At 46.1% G+C, this 21,245-nt stretch overlaps 1 protein-coding gene across 4 annotated transcripts in view; it reads left to right on the forward strand.

Annotated features, from left to right (window-relative positions):
* Nucleotides 1-21,245, forward strand: part of CBY2 (chibby family member 2) — a 137,862-nt gene that overhangs the window by 85,257 nt on the left and 31,360 nt on the right. For 2 of the 4 annotated variants that reach the window (XM_081547352.1, XM_081547350.1), the window contains one exon: nucleotides 12,416-12,562. The exons of 1 other annotated variant lie outside the window; for it this stretch is intronic. In XM_081547352.1, the coding sequence (XP_081403478.1) occupies nucleotides 12,518-12,562 (45 nt within the window). In that variant the 5' untranslated portion in view covers nucleotides 12,416-12,517. Of the gene's footprint in view, nucleotides 1-2,521; nucleotides 2,805-12,415; nucleotides 12,563-21,245 lie in introns of all 4 variants that reach the window. One more of the 4 variants, XM_081547351.1, reaches the window with a different exon arrangement.

Here is a 21,245-nt window from a genome sequence, read left to right on the forward strand (position 1 = left end):
TTCCCGAGGGCAGGAATTTGTATCTGTTTGCTCTTCTTTGTACACTTCTGTATCCCACTCCGTGAACACTGCCTGGGACATAGGAAGTACTCAGTAAGTACTTACTGAATGAATGATTAATTTCTAGTAGAATTAGTGTCAGAGAAAAAGTACCTTTTGCATTTCCTTAGACAATGTGAGTGCTGCTCTTCGTTGTACTTTACTTTTCGGTTTTGCTCCCCGATAGTTCAAAGTCGAATGGAAAGGGAGTTACCATGACTGTCTCACCTCTGGTCTCTGAGTCAGTGATCTTCCCCCCTACATGGTTTTTCAGTGCCTTCACTTTTAACTTTTATTTAAACAACTTTGTCCGTATCTGTATCTGTGAGTATTCATGGAACTTTTTGGCTTCCGGTAAATATTTGTCCAGTGAATGCGTGCTGTGCCATTTTAATTCTTTTTGAAAGTAAGTGGGATATAAGTACTAAATTATTAATGATCTCTGTTATGACTAAAAAGTGATGGGCTAGAGAGAAGCAAGTGGTGATCAGGAGAGGACGGGCTGGTGAAGAAGGCATTGCAGGTGCCCCATGGCTGGGGTGAGTGTAGGATTTATCCTCCTGACCAGGACAGTGAGAGGCAGGAGGGGACTCATTTTCCTGGGACAGCCGGAATAAACTGTCCTGGCAAACCAGGACAAATGATCACTTTAGCAATGGTTAATATTTATTGTTGGAAGAGAGTGTTTGCTATGAACAGTGCGTTCTCTTGGCAGAACTCTATTAGCCTTTGCCCTGCTTCATTCTGTACTCCAAGGCCAAATTTGCCTGTTACTCCAGCTGTTTCTTGACTTCCTACTTTTGCATTCCAGTCCCCTAAAACGAAAAGGACATCTTTTTTTGGGTGTTAGTTCTAGAAAGTCTTGTAGGTCTTCATAGAACTGTTCAACTTCAGCTTCTTCAGCGTTACTGGTCGGGGCATAGACTTGGATTACCGTGATATTGAATGGTTTGCCTTGGAAATGAACAGAGATCATTCTGTTGTTTTTGAGATTGCATCCAAGTACTGCATTTCAGACTCTCTTGTTGACTATGATGGCTACTCCATTTCTTCTAAGGGATTCCTGCCCACAGTAGTAGATATAATGGTCATCTGAGTTAAATTCACCCATTCCAGTCCATCTTAGTTCGCTGATTCCTAGAATGTCGACGTTCACTCTTGTCATCTCCTGTTTGACCACTTCCAATTTGCCTTGATTCATGGACCTAACATTCCAGGTTCCTCTGCAATATTGCTCTTTACAGCATCGAATCTTGCTTCTATCACCAGTCCCATTCACAATTGGGTGTTGTTTTTGCTTTGGCTCCATCCCTTCATTCTTTCTGGAGTTATTTCTCCACTGATCTCCAGTAGCATATTGGGCACCTACTGACCTGGGGAGTTCATCTTTCAGTGTCATATCTTTTTGCCTTTTCATACTGTTCATGAGGTTCTCAAGGCAAGAATACTGAAGTGGTTTGCCATTCCCTTCTCCAGTGGACCACATTCTGTCGACCTCTCCACCATGACCCGTCCGTCTTGGGTGGCCCCACACGGCATGGCTTAGTTTCATTGAGTTAGACAAGCTGTGGTCCATGTGATCAGATTGGCTAGTTGTCCGTGACTGTAGTTTAAGTCTGTCTGCCCCCTGATCCCCTCTCTCAGTGCCCACCATCTTACCTGGGTTTCTCTTACCTTGGACGCGGGGTCTCTCTTCACGGCTGCTCCAACAAAGTGCAGCCGCCGCCCCTTATCTCGGACTCGCAGTAGCTCCTCTTGGCCGCCGCCCCTGACCTCGGGCAGATAGATGGGGAAACAGTGGCTGACTTTATTTTTCTGGGCTCCAAAATCACTGCAGACAGTGATTGCAGCCATGAAATTAAAAGACACTTACTCCTTGGAAGGAAAGTTATGACCAACCTAGACAGCATATTAAAAAGCAGTGACATTACTTTGCCAACAAGGGTCCGTATAGTCAAGGCTATGGTTTTTCCAGTGGTCATGTATGGATGTGAGAGTTGGACTATAAAGAAAGCTGACCACTGAAGAATTGATGCTTTTGAACTGTGGTGTTGGAGAAGACTCTTGAGAGTCCCTTGGACTGCAAGGAGATCCAACCAGTCCACCCTAAAGGAAATCAGTCCTGAATGTTCATTGGAAGGACTGATGTTGAAGCTGAAACTCCAATACTTTGGCCACCTGATACGAAGAGCTGACTCATTTGAAAAGACCCTGATGCTGGGAAAGACTGAGGGCAGGAGGAGAGGGAGACGACAGAGGATGAGATGGCTGGATGGCATCATTGACTCAATGGACATGAGTTTGAGTAAACTCCGGGAGTTGGTGATGGACAGAGAGGCCTGGCTTGCTGCGGTTCATGGGGTCAAGAAGAGTCGGACATGATTGAGTGACTGAACTGAACTGAATATTTATTGAAGCTAAATATTTAGTATAGGCTCCTGTTCGGAGAAGTAAGCGTAAGTGAAACGGATTCCTTTGGCAGGATCAACAAAAGCCACCCCGAGGCACCACCAGCATGAAATGAGGCCACGTTCCTCAGAGTCAGAAAAGAGGATGATAAACAGGGTGATTTTGTTGTCATTGTACTTCTCTCCTCAACATTGACTTTGGTGGAGCAATTTTAAAACGTGGAAAAGAGGAAGCATCAAACGCAACAGGATACCGGGAGATGAAGCAGAGGCTACCAAATGGAGCCACTCCCTGGACCCTGGCCAAACCCAAGTCCACTCGGTCTGCAGCTCGTCCACCCCTGAAGCAGGATGGAGGTGAGCTGACCTCTCTACCACCTGATGTGGAGACCCCTGCCTTCTGGCCCCCTTGGCTCCCCCCACCCAGCTCCTGTCCTCTCCAGCCTCCAGCCCCCAAGTCACTCATGAAGGCAATTCCTGAGGTGCCTGGTGTCAGTAAGAGCACCCAGGGCCTAAGTGCAGATTTTGGAGATAACATTTGATTGCTTCTTGGCACCTGCTTGTCCCTCCACGTGGAACCGAGAGAAATTCGGTTAACAGTTTTCTTTCCACAAAAATCAGACCAGTGACAGGTGATCGCAAGTGGACTCCTGGAGAATCCATTCTAACACCTCTGTAGGTGTTACAGGGGGCTTCCCTGGGGGCTCAGTGGTAAAGAATCCACCCGCCAATGCAAGAGATGTTGGTTCGATCCCTGGGTTGGGAAGGTCCCCTGGGGAGGAGGAAATGGCAATCTGCTCCAGTATTGTTGCAGTATTGTTGCCTGGAGAGTCCCATGGACAGAGCAGCTACAGGCCATGGGGTTACAAAAAGAGTTGGACACAACTGAGCGACTAAACACCACCACACCACACACCAGGAGTTATGGTTCAAGGGAACACTCTCCAGTTGCCAAGGGCACCTGTCCTTTGTCAAGCTAGACATCACCTTCCTGTTTCAGAGAATCTAGGCCCTGGGGGCCTTAGATGAGTAAGACCTCCATGGGTCCCATTTAGCACACCCTGTCTTGTGATAGCTAATAGTTCTTTTCTAATTTTTTTTTTTAATTGAAGAGTTATTAACTTACCATGTTGTGTTAATTTCAAGTATAGAGCAAAATGATTAAGTTATGTGGATATAGGGGTTTCCTTGGTAGCTCAGACGATAAAGAATCCACCTGCAACACAGGAGTGAAAGTCGCTCAGTCGTGTCCAACTCTTTGCGACCCCATGGACTGTAGCCTACCAGGCTCCTCCTTCCATGGGATTTTCCAGGCAAGAATACTGGAGTGGGCACCGTTCCCTTCTCCAGGGGATCTTCCCAACCCAGGGATTGAACCCAGGTCTCCTTCATTGCAGGTGGATTCTTTACCAGCTGAGTCACATCCCTGGGTCAGGAAGATCCCCTGGAGGAGGGCATGGCAATACCCACTCCAGTATTCTTGCCTGGAGAATTCCATGGACAGGGGAGCCTGATGGGCTATAGTCCGTGGGGTTGCAATGAGTCGGACACAACTGAGAGACTAACACACACACACACACACACACACACAGATACACATACATTTATATATGGATATTCTTTTCCAGACTCTCCTTTCCATTATAGTTTATTACAAGTTCTTGATTCTTGTGCTCATTTGGATTTCTACCTTCTCACTCCAAGAATAGCTGGCTTCTACAATGGCAACTCATCCCTGCCCCCGCCCCCCCCCCCAGCCTGGAAGACAACAGAGCTAAAAAAATTTCCTCTCCTGGGGCAATGTTTCCCTTGTTCCTTCCTAACTGAAGAATGGAAGAGTGTCCTCCACATCAGACATCTCTTTCTTGTGCCTTTTGTATGCATTCTAGATATAGAGAGTTGTACCCCAGGGGAGCAGAGGTCAGGGAGAGAGCTCCAGGCTTAGATGTATAGGAAGAACAGACACATCAGCAGGTTGCTATCTTGACTCTGCTGTACAGGGCCCTTAACTACAGTTGGGGTATCACAGGAAGGAAGTAACCACCAAAGAATAGCTTGTGGGCATGCTAAGTCGCTCAGTCATGTCTGACTCTTTGCGATTCCATGGACTGTAGCCCACCAGGTTCCTCTGTTCATGGAATTTTCCAGGTGAGAATACTGGAGTGGGTTGCCATTTCCTCCTCCAGGGGATCTTCCCCATCTAGGGATTGAACCCACGTCTCTTGTGCCTCGTTCATTAGCAGGCGGATTCTTTACTACTGCGCCACCTGGGAAGCCTGTATGGGGACAGGGCCTTAGTCAAAGAACACTTTGTGGAGGGAGGGGACATATGTATAGTTATGACTGATTGATGTTGTTTTATGGAAGAAACCAACACGACATTGTAAAGCAATTATCCTTCAATTAAAAATAAATTAAAAAAAACACATTGCAAGAGTCATTGGCACAAAGTCCCTTGAATGGGACAAACAGATGTCAACTCCAAGAACACTGCTTCTCTGTAGACTGACTCATGGGATGCTGGGTATGAAGCAAGCCTGGCCACTGTCCCAGCTTCCTAGCCCTCTGCTGCCACCCCAGATGGACCAAGCCCTTTGAAGACACAAGTGATATCATGATTGACAAGGAACACAGCCAAGCTGCCACACTGCTAGGTGGCAGCTGACAGCAAACCTTCCTCACACTTCTTCATCAGACTTTTGGGAAGATCTCCCTAGAAACTGCTAGGAGTAATCTCTTTTGGCCATACCTGTTTGCGGCAGGGCTCCTGGTTCTTCGTAGTGATTTGAGGTGGGGGTAGACATTACCAGGTAGCTCAAACGGTAAAGAATCTGCCTGCAGTGCAGGAGACCTGGGTTCAACTCCTGGGTTGCGAAGATAGATCCCCTGGAGAAGGAAATGGCAACCCACTCCGGTATTTTCGCCTGGAGAATCCCATGGACAGAGGAGCCTGGTGGGCTCCAGTCCATGGGGTCACAAAGAGTCAAGACACGACTGAGTGATTAACACTTTCACTTTCAGATGTCACAGCATCTGTTTTATCAGCACAAATGATTTAACTGCATCCAGGGATGGAGAGAAATTTGCACAGTTTTCCTCCCCTGGAAAAACTGAGAGAAGCAAACCTTATCTCTTAGGAATCAAGAAATGTTTGTTTTTCAAAGTAAAGCTTTACTGTAATGAAGGGACAAGGTGGGTTTCCTGTAAAAATTCTTACTTTTGATCCACAGTCAAGAGGATCCTTAGCTATAAGGACCATAGCTTTATTATCTTGCACCATCCTCAGACTTTGAAGAAGGACATGGCAACCCACTCCAGTATTCTTGCCTGGAAAATTCCATGGACTGAGGAGTCTGGTGGGCTACGGTCCATGTGATTGCAAAGAGTCGGCCACGACTGAGCGACTGAGCACATCCTCAGCCAGAAGGTCTGTTAAATCTCTGTTAAGGGACTTCCCTGGTGGTCCAGTGGTTAAGAATCTACCTGCCAATGTAGGGGACACAGGTTCAATCCCTGGTCTGGAAACTAAGATTCCACATGCTGTGGGACAGCTAAGCCTCTGTGCCACAAACTTGAGCCCACACCCTAGAACCCAGGCTCCACAACAAGAGAAGCAACTTCAAAGAGAAGCCTGCAAATTATTATTATTATTTTTTTTTAAAGAAAGTTCAGTATAGTTCAGTTCAGTCACTCAGTCGTGTCCGACTCTTTGCGACCCCATGAATCGCAGCACGCCAGGCCTCCCTGTCCATCACCAACTCCCAGAGCCTACTCAAACTCATGTCCATCGAGTCAGTGATGCCATCCAGCCATCTCATCCTCTGTCATCCCCTTCTCCTCCTGCCCCCAATCCTTCCCAGCATCAGGGTCTTTTCCAAAGCCCTGTTCAATTGAGGGCAGTCTATGGCAGGGCTGAGCGTGGATCTGATGGTGGTCTTCTCAAGGTGGGGGTAAATGAAAGGCTCTTGGAACCTGGTTGTTACGTCTGTCTACTTGCTTGTCGGCCCACCTGGGTGAATAGTGAACCTCAGTGTAAAATAAAGAGCCTTTGAATTATTATCTCAAAATGCGAACAGTTTTTATAACCCATTCTAGGGGATGATGAACTCATCAAGGGAAGAAAGTTGCCTGGCTGTGAGAGAGCCGGGCTGCGATTGGGTGTCTGTTTCAATGATTTATAGTCCCTTTTAATGCAGTTGGGATTGGGAGCAAAGGTCAGAGCGGGTCTTTCAGGAGACATAGGAGAGTGGATTTTAGATATAAATTATGCAACCCTTAAAGTTCAACACAGATACAAACTGAGCGGCTCTTTCATAGTGTTTGGGGATTTATGACTGATTTGTGGTCCGCTTATGAATGGAGATAGGTCACCTTCCAGTTCTGAAAGTATTTTTTCACATTAGGACTCCCATAATTAATTAGGGGTTCATGCAGTGAGGTCATGAATGGGATTGCTTGGTGCTTTGACCCCCTAAATCTGTGTTCCTGCCCACAGGGCCCCAGTGATAGATCTCTTTCAGAGTTCACAGAGGAATTATGAGGGTTTGTCTCTGAGTCCAGCACGAAACACTTTTATGGCACCATTAAAACTGGAGCTTGTTCAAGTTGCAGCCAGGAAGCTTCTTTTGTCTAAGATAAATCGTACAGTATATTTTATTTCAATCTGAGATTTAACTTTGAGACTCCTGGGTGAGGCTTTTGTTTTTCAAATATTTTGGATAGAATTGGTTTACTTTTCCATGAGGGGGTAAGGAAGAATTCTAAGCAGCTCAGCCTTCACCCAGTCAAGCTAATCAAATGAAGGAAGACTTTGATTCATTTGATTCAAAGCTGTGTGACAGCTGGAAATAATTCACCTCCTGGCTAGTGATTTGCACCCCTCTCTGATGATAGCATGGATACCCCAGAGCTTTAGCTTGAAATGTGTCTGAAATACCAGAGGAAGCCCTAGGAGCCAGGGTTGTTACTTTTACATGAGGGGTTTGATGCTAAACATAAATACTCTGAAAGTTGGGCTCTGGGAAAGCAGAGATTTTATTTTGAAGCCCCAGAGGCTGGCTTTCTACATCCCATTAGAGGGAAAGTCACCACAAGGGACTGTGTCAACACTTGTTTCCTGCTCCAGGCCAGTAGGATCGGTGCTGTCACCTCTTAGAGAACCCTCATTCTAGGTCTCTGAGTGGCAGTGCCTACATGTTCTGATCATTTGTTCCTGAAATGTGAGATTTCATACTATAGTGTTCCAGAGCGGGTCGGCGTACCCCAGGGCATAATCATCCCGTAATGCAGTGGACTTCTTGTGATTTTCAGAGTCTACCATTAGGATTTGCAGGTTCGGTGTGATCTAAAGGTTTTAAATCAAAATCATCTCTTCGTGTGGTTGTCTTCCAGGAAATGCAGCAGGATTTTTTTTTCTCCTCAGCATCAAAGGAGCTTCTTTGTCTCTCCTTATAACCCACCCGCACCCACCCCTTTCCTCTTCTTGTCCACTTGCTCCCCTTTCTTGCTTCAGGACTCTTGTGAGCACTTTTTTCTCCTTCTTCTGTACAGGAGAAATGACCAAGTCAGGGAGAGCTGGAGGGAAGGATGGACTGGATATACAGCTCCTATCTACTGGGTACTTTGAGGTGAGAGGCACTGCGGTGTCCTGTCACTAAGATTTGTTGAGCACAAGTGAGCACCATCCCTGTGTTCAACAGGGAACTTGGACTCCTTTGAGGGTAATGCAGTGGAGAGTGAACTGGTTCAAGCTTGGCCAAGAGTGACCTTGGGTCAGCCTGGGGCACCCCGCCGTATCGCACCACGGCGCCCCCTAGTGGATGCAAGACTGTCTTGGGCAGTAGGAAAGGAATGTCTGATCACCCTGCGCCTATAGCTTGTGTGTGCTTAGTCACTCAGTCGAGTCCGACTCTTTGTCACCCCACGAACAGTAGCCCACCAGGCTCCTCTGTCCATGGGATTCTCCAGACAAGAGTACTGGAGTGGGTTGCCATTTCCTTCTCAGTGAGATGTTTCTGCTTATGTGATCTCAGTCTTCACAGTACGTTCAAAGTGGGTAATATTTCTTCCATTTTACTCATGAGAAATTGGAAACTAAGGTAAAATAAGTTGCCAGTGGCTAAGCTATGGCCACATTTTTTTTTAAAAAGTATACTCTATGCACTTTTTTAAAAAAAATTATTTTTACTGCTCTGGATCTTCGTTGCTTTCTGCAGTTGCAGTGAGTGGGGGGGTCACTCTTTGTTGCAGAGCATGGACTTCAGTAGTTGCAGCACGTGGACTCAGTAGTTGTGGTACACAGGCTTAGTTGCCCTGCGGCATGTGGATTGTTCCCGGACCAGGGGTTGAATCTGTGTACCCTGTGTTGGCAGGTGGATTCTTAACCACTGGACCCCAGGGAAGTCCCTGTGAACACATTTGAACTGAGGACACTGTTGCCTCTAAACCATGGTGACTGGTCCTCATTCTGGGTGAGTGAATTCTCTGAGAAGTTGGTACTTTTTGCTGGTTTTGGGAATTTCTGCTGTGGGGAGGTAGAGCATGTTTATACCAAAACCATTCCTAGGCATTAGCTCCTGATCCTGTTGTTTCATATCATCTATTCCTATCCCATAGTAGGTTCTCACAGACAGAAAATTAAGATGCATAAATACTTTTTGTGGTTTGGGATAATCGTTCCAATGGAGGTGTTCTAGTGATGGGCATGGATGGAATGGTATGTGTAACCTTAGTACTGTTTTATATTCCACTCAGATGTTTGCCATCTTTTATAAAAGTAAAGAACTGGGGACTTTCCAGGAAGGTGGTGACTACTTTCCATCTCCAGCTTGAGCTCCTCTTCCCTTTGTGATGGGGCAGGTCTTCAGCTCCGTGTGAGTGAGGCCTCAGTTGGGGTCTGTGGAGTCTTCATAGCCCACTTATGACCTGGGGGAGCATCTCAGGACAAATTGTTAATGATCAGGAAGGAACACGAGTATTGGGACTCTTGTGAGTAGATATGTAGCCATCTTCTGAAAAGATGAAGAAAATGCTGCATGAAAACTTGTAGAATGGGAATTAGTAGCTTGGATGAAAATCCCAGATAACAATGGCATGCTCTTTCAAGAACTTTCTGGATGGTAGAGAAAATAATATCAGGTGGGAAAATCTGGACATTGATAATTTTGAGTTGATAGGTAGTTTAGGGTATATGAACGCTGCATGAGAAGAAAGGTTAGAAGTTTCCACCCAATTTAATGTGCTTCATTGTGCATGCTTACTCGTATCTGACTCGTTGTGACAACAGGGTCCTACTGTAGAGCACAAGGAAGTATATTCAATATCCTGTGATAAACCATAATGGAAAAGAATACTAAAAAATGTGTATATACATATAACCCGAGTCTCCTGCATTGCAGGCAGATTCTTTACTATCTGAGCCAATGGAACCCAGCAATAAAAAAACAATTATAATCAAGTAGGGTTTAGCTAAAGAGAGCAAAGATAATGAAATATAAAGGAAATCAATCAGTGTAATTCATTACATCAATGAAGGTCATATTAATTAATGTTGAAAAGCCTTTCAATGAAATTCAGCATCCTTTCTAGACAAAAATGGTGTGTAATTAGCTTAGAATATCTCACAAATTCTGAGGTCGGCTAGTCCTGACCCTTTCCCAGTCTCCTTTGTTGGGACTGGTCCCATTATTGAGGCTGGATTAGTTAAATAACTATTTTCTTGTAGTTAGAAGTTGCCATATGACTTCATGTTATCTGAAATCAGATGAAAGTTTTCTGATAAAGCTTTTGCTAATCTAAAATAAAGGGGTTTGTACAGTTTTTGTTATCCCTTCCCTGTTGTTTCAGCCTTGAACATGTCTGTGATGTCTGCAGCTAGGGCAGCCATTCTGCAAACATGAGGCAGCAAGCATGCAGGGTAGGCCAGACTGCTGCTGCTGCTGCTAAGTCGCTTCAGTCGTGTCCGACTCTGTGCGACCCCATAGATGGCGGCCCACCAGGCTCCCCCGTCCCTGGGATTCTCCAGGCAAGACCACTGGAGTGGGTTGCCATTTCCTTCTCCAATGCATGAAAGTGAAGCCGCTCAGTCGTGTCCAACTCTTCACGACCCCATGGACTGCAGCCTACCAGTCTCCTCCATCCATGGGATTTTCCAGGCAAGAGTACTGGAGTGGGTCACCAGTGCCTTCTCCGGTAGGCCAGACTAGCTGCAAGTATTTCATTCCCAACTTTCCTGAGCTGCTAAATAAACACCCATCATCGTCTGCCTCTACATGTCATTATTGTATCTACGTCTACTGACTTGGGGGATGGAATAAATTGCCATAGGAATCATCCCCAGTGAATTAACCCTTCCTGTATCTCCAACCATGTGTGATCCCTCTCACTTTGACACTGGACCAGTCATGTGACTCACTTTGACCTATGGGACAAATGATGCAAGCAGATGCTTATATCTGTGCATTGGGCTTACCCTCTTGGAATGCTGCCACCATGTGAAGAAATCTGCTGGACACTGTTGCTGAGCTGATAACCAGCACCGAATGCCAACAAGTGAGTGAAGCCACTTGGCCTATTCAGCTGCTTAATGACTGTATTCCTATGAGGGACTGTAGGTGAGACCAGCAGAAGAACTATCCAGCTGAGCCTTGCCCAAGTCGCTGACCTGTGGAATCATGGGGAAATAAATGGTTACTATTTTGAGGCAGAGGTGAGCAAACCTTTTCTTAAAGGACCAGATGGTACATAGCTTAGGCTGTGATCTCTGTCACAGCTACTCATTTCTCATGTTGTAAGACATGAGCAATTGTGGACAGTACAGAAATGAATGGATGTGGCTGTGCTCCAATATGTTTATTTACAAAGGCAGGTGACTGGCTCACAGCTGGAGTTCAGCAGGCCCATGCTGAATTATTCAGCTGTAGAGCGATTGCTGTAGTCATGTACGGATGTGAGAGTTGGACCCTAAAGAAGGCAGAGTGCCAAAGAATTGATGCTTTTGAACTGTGGTGTTGGAGAAGACTCTTGAGAGTCCCTTGGACTGAAAGGAGATCAAACCAATCAATCCTAAAGAAAATCAACCCTGACTGTTCATTGGAAAGACTGATGATGAAGCTGAAGTTCCAGTACTTTGGCCACCTAATGCAAAGAACCGACTCATTGGAAAAGACCTTGATGCTGGGAAGGATTGAGGGCAGGAGGAGAAGGGGACGACAGAGGATGAGATGGTTGGATGGCATCATCGACTCAATGGACATGAGTTTGAGCAAGCTCTGGGAGACGCTGAAGGACAGGGAGGCCTGGTGTTCTACAGTCCATGGGGTCGCAAAGAGTGAGACACGATTGAGCGACTGAGCAACAATGACAACAAACAGCACAGCAATTGTTAACTGACCCAGGGGGATGTCCATACTACTGTCAAATGACAAAGTCACATTACAGAATAATGTATAGAGTATGAGTCTCTTTGGGCAAAAAAAACTCCAAAGAAAACCCAGAAAATTCTCTATATATAAACCCCCTTCCAGAAAGGTCTGGAAGAATATACACCAGCTTCTGGGCTCTGGATTCCTCAGAGTAGTGACTGTTGGATATCTGCATGGAGAAGGAGGGGTATGCAGAGATGAATAACTTTTCGTACAGTTTTGTTTCATGTATTACAATGAGCATGCTTGCATGCCTGCGTGCTGTGTCACTTCAGTCGTGTCCGACTCTTTGTGACCCCATGGACCGTAGCCCACCAAGCTCTTCTGTCCATGGGATTCTCCAGGTGAGAATACTGGAGTGGGTTGCCATGCCCTCCTCCGGGGGATCGTCCTGATCCAAGGATTGAACCCACATCTCCTGCACTGCAGGTGGATTCTTTACCGCTGAGCCACTGGGAAGCCCACAAGGAGCATATGACTTGTGAACTTGGGAAAAAATAAAGGGAAAAATGAGAAATAACTAAACGTTTCAAATTTTCTCTTCAGTGTGATTGAGGACCACCCAGAGCTGAAGAGGCCATTTGAAGGCACCTTTGACTCTGTCCACAGTCATCACTAGAGGGCGCTGGCATTTGCCCCGGGGCAGGAATGAAGTGGTTGGTGCTGGTCGGAAGCATGTGCGTGCTAAGGAAGGTGGGTGAATTTTCTGTTTGAATCACTTTTTAGACTTGGATTTTCTGAAGGCAGAACAGAGGCCTAAAAGTCATGGTCATTGCCTAGTGGCCCAGACACCTAAGAATTTATCGGGGCCATCAACCTGGATTCCTCTGATTGAACCACTTTGTGTCAAGCCTCTGATCTTGGCCAGCTGTGGTTTTTAGGGCATTGCCACGACACCCCAAACAGCAAGGCCTTCTGACGAGCTCTTGCAACTTCTATCCGTGAGCTGTGGGATCCTCTGCTACAATTCGTGAGAACCAGTCCTCAGAAGAATGTGAAATTTCCCCTTTTCTCTGCAGAAAACCTTTCTTGATCTATATCATTCCAGCTGTTGAGAGCAGTAAATCATTTACAAGAAGGAATGCCAAACAGAGAAGTGATTTTAAGAAGAAGTGTTTAATAGCCTCCACCAGCAATTCCCTGCCTGGTCAGTGAGTGAGGGCAGGAAATATGAGATGAGCTCGGTGGAATGTTCTAGTGAATTCTGTGACCTTGAACACTTAGCCATCCCCGCACATAAAAGCCAGCAGAGCCAATCTGAAAGGAGTTGCTGTCATCCCCAGATGACTGAAAATTTGAACATATGTGGGAATCACGTACAAATGGGTGGAGGAGTTTTTTGGGGGGGAGGAGTTAAGTTTGACCGATTCTAATAGCATTTCACCTATATTATATACATCTCATAACATGTATGTGCACAGCTTATACTTAAACACAGTGTTTTAGCTTTTCCAAAGCAGTTTGATATCTAATTATATCATTAAAATCAGCACACACTTACTGATCACTGCTTAAGTGAAACTTTGGTTTAGTTTTAGCTTGTAGGTGAAAATAATTTCATTGATTAATGACGTCGTCATGCTCATGTGATAATGCGTTTTGAAGAACGGACAGTGGAAGCATATGTTCCCAGGTTCCAGGCCATAGAGGTGCAACACAGGCACTAGTTTTGCAGATGCCAGCCTGGCAGCCACAGTGGTGGGAGAGAGAAACCCACCTCCTGCTGCTGCCCTCTGTGAACCAAAAGCAAGAATCAGAAATAAAATACAGAGCGAGTTAGAACTATCAAACCCAGTCACCTTTAAAGCACATGGAACAGTAATCTCTTTGAGACTTATTTAGTTTTAGGGCTTCCCTTGTGGCTCAGCTGGTAGAGAATCCGCCTGCAATGTGGGAGACCTGGGTTTGACCCCTGGGTTGGGAAGATCCCCTGGAGAAGGGAAAGGCTACCCACTCCAGTATTCTGGCCTGGAGAATCCCATGTGTAGTCCATGGGGTTGCAATGAGTTGGACATGATGGAGTTTTGTTTTAGTGTTTATTTTTAAAGAAAAAAAAATACCACCACAAGTAAATAGGACTTGATACACCAAAACCAAGTTTCAAGAGTTGGTTTGGAGGGACTTTCCTGGTGTTCCAGCGGTTAAGACTCTGTTGTTCCATTGCAGTGGACCTTGGTTTGATTCCTGGTCAGGGAAATAGGATGCCACATGGCCAAAATACAAACAACAAAAGCAAAACTAGAAGCATGGAAAGTCTTAAGGAAAAAAAAAAGAGTTGATTGGAAACCATTCTCCCCCCACGTGGCAGGGAGTTTGGGAATAAGAGCTCCTGAAGCCCCTCCCAGCCCCATTACCATAGTTTCTTTGACGGTGAAGACCACCATGTCAGCACACCCCAGGATTCCCTGTTACCGAGTGGGATGGCCTCATATCACAGCTCAGCTGAGCCATGTCTTGGCCATAAGACTGGCTTATGCACTGCCTTGGAAAGCCAGGAGGACTTCAGTTCTGGAATTTTGGACACAGGAGAGACTCTGGAATTCACATTGTCCCATCTGTGCTAGAGAAGAAAGAATATCACTGCAAGTAAACAGGATTGATACAACAAAGCCAAGTTTCAGGAGTTGGTTTGGAGAGACTTCCCTGGTGATCCACCTGCATTAGGGGGAAACAGCCTCCTCCATGTTTTGCTAGGACAGGCGACAAAAACAGTAGCCAAAGTTGGAGAAATGCAGTCCTTGTTGTGGGTGAATGTGTATGACTGTGTTGTATGGGGGGTGGGGTGGGAAGGGAGCGAGAAGGGTGTCCATCTGGGAGGAGCAGATGGGGTTTTGAGGGGACTTGGCACATACTTTGGTCTTGACTTGCCTTTGCCAGCATTGGGTGGGGGAGAGACAGAGAGAGGGCAGAAGGGAGCTTTGGTAACAAGCCCATCAACCTCCCTAATGCACACATCTCCTATAGAAAGCACCTCTGTTTATCTGTCTGCCTTGACTTGCTGGCTTCAGGGAGTCAGTGCTGGGAGGGGAGGCCTCTATTCTCAGGTAGGAGGTGTAGGAAGTTCAGATGGGATCCGGAGGCAGACTCTTACTGACCCCGGGCAAGTGACTTACTCTGTTTCTCTTGTCTCATCTGTTAAAATGAGGACAGTGACCTGCTCCTAGGATCAGAGATGGTTCAGTTGTATCTTCCTGTGAAAGAGAGTATTACCGGCACCTCACAATCTAAGTATGTACTAAGCCACTTTGTACATTCATTGGTTCTCCCCAAGCGTTCGTTGAGCTCCGTCTTGGACATCGGCTTTCAGAGCAGGGCCAACTGCTACCCTGCAGAGTTTACGACAGTGGTGAGTTTACGACAGTGGCGTCAGTGTTTCCCCAGAGTAGCTGGGAGAGCATTCCCCGGAGCTGTGCTCCTGGTTTAAGTGGTTGGATGAATTAATGAGCCTGATCATGTGGACCAGCGAGGTGGCAGCCCCCGAGGACAGGCCAGGGCATGGATGTAACTAAGAGCAGCGTCTTGTTACTCAAACGCTGTGTTTGGGGACCACCAATCCCTGGGCCAGTTATCCCGGTCAGTGAGGCTGTACTTCCCACGTGAAGGCGCCCCTCCTCCGTTAATGCTTATTCCACCATCATCCAGTCATAGAGCACTGATGACAGTCATTCACTAGTCCCCTGAGAGGGCTCTTCTTCGTCTCGAGCTGCGTTGCAGAGAACAGGACTCGAGCTGCCGACTGGGGAGAGCAGACACATAATTACTCAGCTTGTATTAGCAGAGAGCGGGGAAAGTGACAAGTCTGCAGTTCCTGTTCTCACAGAGAGGATGAGCTGTCTCGAAGCAGCGATTTGGCTAAAAGAGAGCCCACAAGACTCCAAGTAAATTTGTCACTTTGTGTTCCCCTCCTTTTTTGCTAAGTGTTAATGCAAGTTTGCAGTTGAATTTCAGATATTCTGAAATGGTGTTTCTTTCTTGGCATTAATTGATGCCACACTGAAAGCACAGTGCTAAGTACAGTATATTTTTCTTTTGCACCCAAAATGAATCTTGGAACGTGTTTAGCCACTGCTATTGCCCCAACATGGCTTCCCAGGTGGTGCCGTGGTCAAGAATCCGCCTGCCAATGCAGGAGATGCAGGAGGCGCAGGTTCAATCCCTGGGTCAGGAAGATTCCCTGGAGGAGAAAATGGCAACCCACTCCAGTATTCTTGCCTGGAGAATCCCAGGGATAGAGAATCTCATGGACAGAGGAGCCTGGTGGGCAACTGTCCATGGGGTCGAAAAGAGTCAGGTGTGACTGAGCACAATGAAGCAACTGCTCCAACATGACCACGAGAATTGTACTTGGACTTTTAAAATAGGAGGCAAATGTGTTTTTTTTGGAGTCAAGTAAATCATGTCTGATTTTAGGATCTGTCCTGGCATTCCTTAGGGTCCGAAAAGACTTCAAAGAAAACATTCAAAAGTGGGAAACTTGAGAAGAAATCAGAAGATATCTTTTAGAAATACGATCTTCAAATGCCACTGGCTGGAAAGGGTAGTTTTCAGATCAGAGGAGGAACCGGAGCTGTCCGAAGGAAGAATCTGCCTGTGGAATTCTGGCCGAGCTCAAAATGATGTAATGACAGCCATCAGATCGGAGAAGGGTGATCGGTCCCCACCAGGAGGCAGGTGACAAAGTTACGGAGCCTGATGTCTCCTTGAGATAGATAATGCAGGGTTCCAGATGATGTAGTCTTAAAAGGGTCATAAAAAGCCCTGACAGCTTGATGGATGTGGACATCATATATACATTTTTTCCAACATAAAGAATGGGATCCTGTAAAAGCATTTCCTAAGTAGGAAAAGACAGTCTTTGCAGGGATGGACTGAAACCCTCTGGGTCTCCTGTCACTTGCCGCCGGCTGTCCCTACCATAGGCATGTTTTCTGGTTGTGCTCTCGGGTGTTTCTCTTTTTTTTAGATTTATTTATTTTTTATTTTTTGGCTGCGGTGGGTCTTCATGGCTGCATGTGGGCTTTCTCTAGTTGCGGCGGTCGAGGGCTGCTCTTCCTTACAGTGAGCAGGCTTCTCATTGTGGTGGCTCCTCTCGTTTCAGGGCACCGGCTGTAAGCCCAACGACATGGGCTCAGTAGTTGCAGCTCCTGGGCTCTAGAGCGCAAGCTCAGTAGTTACAGTGCATGGACTTAGTTGCTCCTCGGCATGTGGGAACTTCCCAGACCAGGGATCAAACCCATGTCCTCTGCATCGGCAGGCGGATTCTTAATCACTGGACTACCAGGGAAGCCCCTATTAGATGTTTCAGGCTTCCTTTTAATGGCAATGGCAATGATGTATTGTTTTCAGCCTTTTGGAATCTTTCTGCATTTTGAGAGCTCTTTTTTTGCCTTTTAATCTGGATTATTGGAGCTAGTGGTAAGCATGTACCACCCCCACGCCCCCCTACACACACAGAAGCCAAACTCATGAGCCCAGCTGCAGCTCCAGTCAAAGGCCAGGCAGGTGCTCAAGTCTCGAGTATTCCTCAAAAAGCCTCCAGCAGTTCCCCGCTGCTGTCAATAATGGTAATTATAATTATAGAGTCAGTCCCCTGAGGAGCTCAAAGCGCTTTCTGGATGCTGCAGCATTGATCCTCATAACACGAGTGTAACAGGGGAAGGAGCAAGCGTTGTCATCACTTTATAGATGGAAAACGTCACTGAGGGAGGCAGAAATGATTGTCTGTTCAGGTGGAGCAGGCTACGGTGTTGAGGTTTTATGGATTTGGTTGCGTGCGCTAATTGCTGCGCTAAAATGCACCCCTCCCCACCCCCACCCCAAGCAGCCTTTGCCCAGAAGGATGTCAGCACAAGCCTATCTCAAGGACTTTGCTCCATAAGTGTTAGTGATAGGAGCTCAGTCATGTCCGACTCCTTGCGATCCCGTGGACTGTAGCCCACCAGGCTCTGTCCATGGGTTTCTCCAGGCAAGAATACTGGAGAGGGTTGCCATTCCCTTCTCCAGGAGATCTTCCCGACCCAGGGATGGAGCCCAGGTCTCCTGCAGATTCTTTACCATCTGAGCCACCAGAGAATTTGCTCCATAATGCAAAGTCATTTAAAGATAATTTAATTCTTTTTCTTTTATTTGTATTTTTACCAAACAAGCTATAGGGGAGCTTGTTGTAAAAGTTATATCCAAGTAAAGATAAAAGAACAAAGGCCAAATATCATGTAATGGGAGTGGGGTGGGGGCAGCAATGGGGTGGGGGTAAGAGAGTGGTGGTGGAAAGTGTGTGTCAAGACCAGTTAGTGCAACTGAACTTAGCATTTGGCTGTGGGATTCCTGGCAGCCAAGGCTAACAAGGGAAGCTAAATGATGAATGAAGGAGCTCATGCTTGAGCTCAGCTGCTAAGTCGTGTCTGACTCTGCGGCCCCATGGACTGCAGCCCGCCAGGCTCCTCTGTCCATGACATTTCCCAGGCAAGAACACTGCATTGGGTGGCCATTTCTTTCTCCAGGGGGATCTTCCCCAACCATGGATCAATTCTTTACTGCAGGCAGATTCTTTACTGCTGAACCACTGGAGAAGGCCATGAAGGTCTCTATATAATATGATAAAATACACTGTGAGACAAGAAGAGTTTAGGTATGTGAGCTCAATCAGATAAGTTAGCCTAGGAATAAAGGTTTAATTCTGCATCTTATGAAGGAGCATCTTAAGGCTAGATCACAAAGAGTGGCTGCTCACGCCAAACACCATGCACATGCGCGCACACACATCCTCATGTTTCTGTACTTAAATGTTGAAGGTGAAATGTGGTTAAAATTCGCATCAAGGGCAAACTTAAAAGGGGCAATGGGATTAGAAGTCTTTAAAGTGGCCATTTGGTGGTTGACAGGTGAAGGCAGTGGCAGAAGTATTTTGCCAGCCTCCATCCTTCTGCAATATTCCATGATGAAACACAGATTCTTCTTAACACCCATTCTTTCAGTTTCCTTCTCCCTGACTTGCATATTGCATGCTTGTAGAGAATCTCCCAACGTGGATGACCCTGGGGGCAGTTATATCAACATATACCCTAAGGGCAAGCTCTGATTTCCAAATAAATACAAATTCTGGAAAGGACTCCTTGCTCATCAGTGCTGCAAAGTAACCATGTCTCCAAACTCTCTGCAAATTAGAGGTTCTTTACACAGTGTTTGTGAAAGAGGCAGCTGGGTATTTCTGTCTTTCTTCCTTGTGTTCTTCATGCTAAACTGTCTGGGAATAACCGTGAGGGTTATGCTTTTAGAGACTTAGCTTTTTCAGTTCTAGAAAACGGATGAGGATGTATTGTCCAAACAAAACACTGGTGTTCCCAAAGTGTTCAGAGATCCTGAACATTCTTTTAAACATCATCTTCATGAGCAATACCCCCTCCATTAAATTCTGTCCGTGGGGGGTGTGTGTGTGAATGAGTGAGAGAGAGAGAGAGGGAGAATGTGACAGCTAGAAATGGAGCAGAAAAGGAAAAGATTGGTTAATGTCGCCTTAGATAATAGTGCCTCTGAAGCCACTTGCCGCCTTTTTAACCAGGGGTAAAAAACAACTTGATTTCAATATTATTGATATTATTTCTGGCTCTTGAAGACCTATGAAATGAAAACTAAACTTTAAAAGCTTTGCAGTTAATTGCTGCTGAGTTAAGCATTTTTTGTTTTAAACACCTTTGTGCTGACGCATAATTTAGAAAATCGATCAGGGAGATGAGGAATAAAAATATGGGTCTAAAATACCCCTGGCTAATTACACAATGCTGTAATAAACTCTGAATGGCCCAGAGCACCACAGAGAGGGGCCAAGGCTCGTGTGGAGGGCAGCCAGAGAGCTGGTGTCACAAAGTGGCAGAGAACAGAGCAGAGCAAAGGGCCCTGTCTGCCTGACAGAGTGCTTCGTATTCGAAATTAACCCTGGCATAAGGTTTTCTTTAAGCACTGAGCCTGCCAAGGTGTGGGAAAAGCCAGTGATTTTAGAATCAGAGGCGGTATTTATGCCTCTCGTAAGTGAGCAGGCACCATGTTGGCAAATAAGGCCAAGTCTCACGCCTGGCCCTTGCCAATATTATAAAGGATGGGACTTGGTCCCCTACTTCCTCTCCACCCCTTTTCCTCCAAACTGGCCCCCTTTGCATTCGGCTCTCAGTTTTCTCCTCTCAACAGGACATATCTTGATAGCAGACCATCACACCTTTTATGTTGCCGAAAGTGTGGTCCAGCTGCTCGCTGCTCAGGAGTCAATAAAGAGGCAGACTTGGTGGGAAGGAAAGTTTGCTTTATTTCAGAGGCTGGCAACTGGGGCAGGGAAGGGCAGGCTCCTGTCCAAAGGCCGACTCCCTCACTGACAACCAGGGGCAAGAACTTCTATAGCCAGAGGGAGGGGGCTCCGTGCAGAAACAGCACAGTCGGCTCTGACAGCCATCTTGAAATTGGTCACGAGGTGGTCTGATCAGTGTCATCTTGACGGTTTTAGTTAGTCTTCAGTTCCAGGGTTGGTTTTTCCCCATTTCTTTGAGGCCAGTTCTCAAAATTGTGGCGGCTTATGTCATGGCTACAGTCTAGGCATCATGTAGTTAACTTCTTCCACCTAGTTGGGGTTTTAGTATCTGTAAGACGGCTCACAGGATGTGGCCCAGAATATTATCTATAGCCCTTGAAAAGGAACTAAAGGTCCTTGATTTTGCTCATTACTAAACTATTATTTTTTGGTCTTATTTGACGATTTTCCATTGTTTCCACACTTTCTCACTTCCTTGATTGAATGTACTTGTGTGGCTAAAGTTTCTCCACGGACAAAAGGCAGGCTGAGGACATGGGGGACAAAGACCATAGCGTCCTGCTCTGTTTCACTTAGTGTAAATTTAAGCCTGTATTTTTCTTCCCAAAGAGGCAGATAACACTCCCAAGAGCGCCAGAATTTGTTTTTGGAGGGAGGGGGGCAAAAAAACCCCTTGTACTTTTTATGTATAAAGCTCAGATAGATATACTAGGCATGAACAGATTCACTGTATCTGTATATCTGTGGCATTAAAATTCTATAAATGGAGGGCAATTGGGAAAAAAATGTTTAAGGCTCAGGAATGGGAGGAGGTGAGATCATGAAGATAAGCTGGGAAAACCCTTCCATCCACTGAAGAGCTTTGGCCTAAGTCAAAAGAAGTGGCCGTTTCCCAGATGGCCAGTTCTTTGGCAAGATTCTTTGCCAGTCAGTCCTTCTTTTGGGGGTCAGGAGGCTGAAGAAATTTATTGAGAACCATTGCATTGTCTCAGACACCCATATGGGGGGGTGGTTAGGGTGAAAAGTAGACTTCCTTGTGCGAAGAGTCATTCCTGCCCAGGAAATGAAAAATTTCAGAAT

Source organism: Giraffa tippelskirchi, chromosome 12 (assembly GCF_054371585.1).
Source record: "Giraffa tippelskirchi isolate mGirTip1 chromosome 12, T2T-mGirTip1v1.2.pri, whole genome shotgun sequence".
NCBI classification, from domain to species: domain Eukaryota; kingdom Metazoa; phylum Chordata; class Mammalia; order Artiodactyla; family Giraffidae; genus Giraffa; species Giraffa tippelskirchi.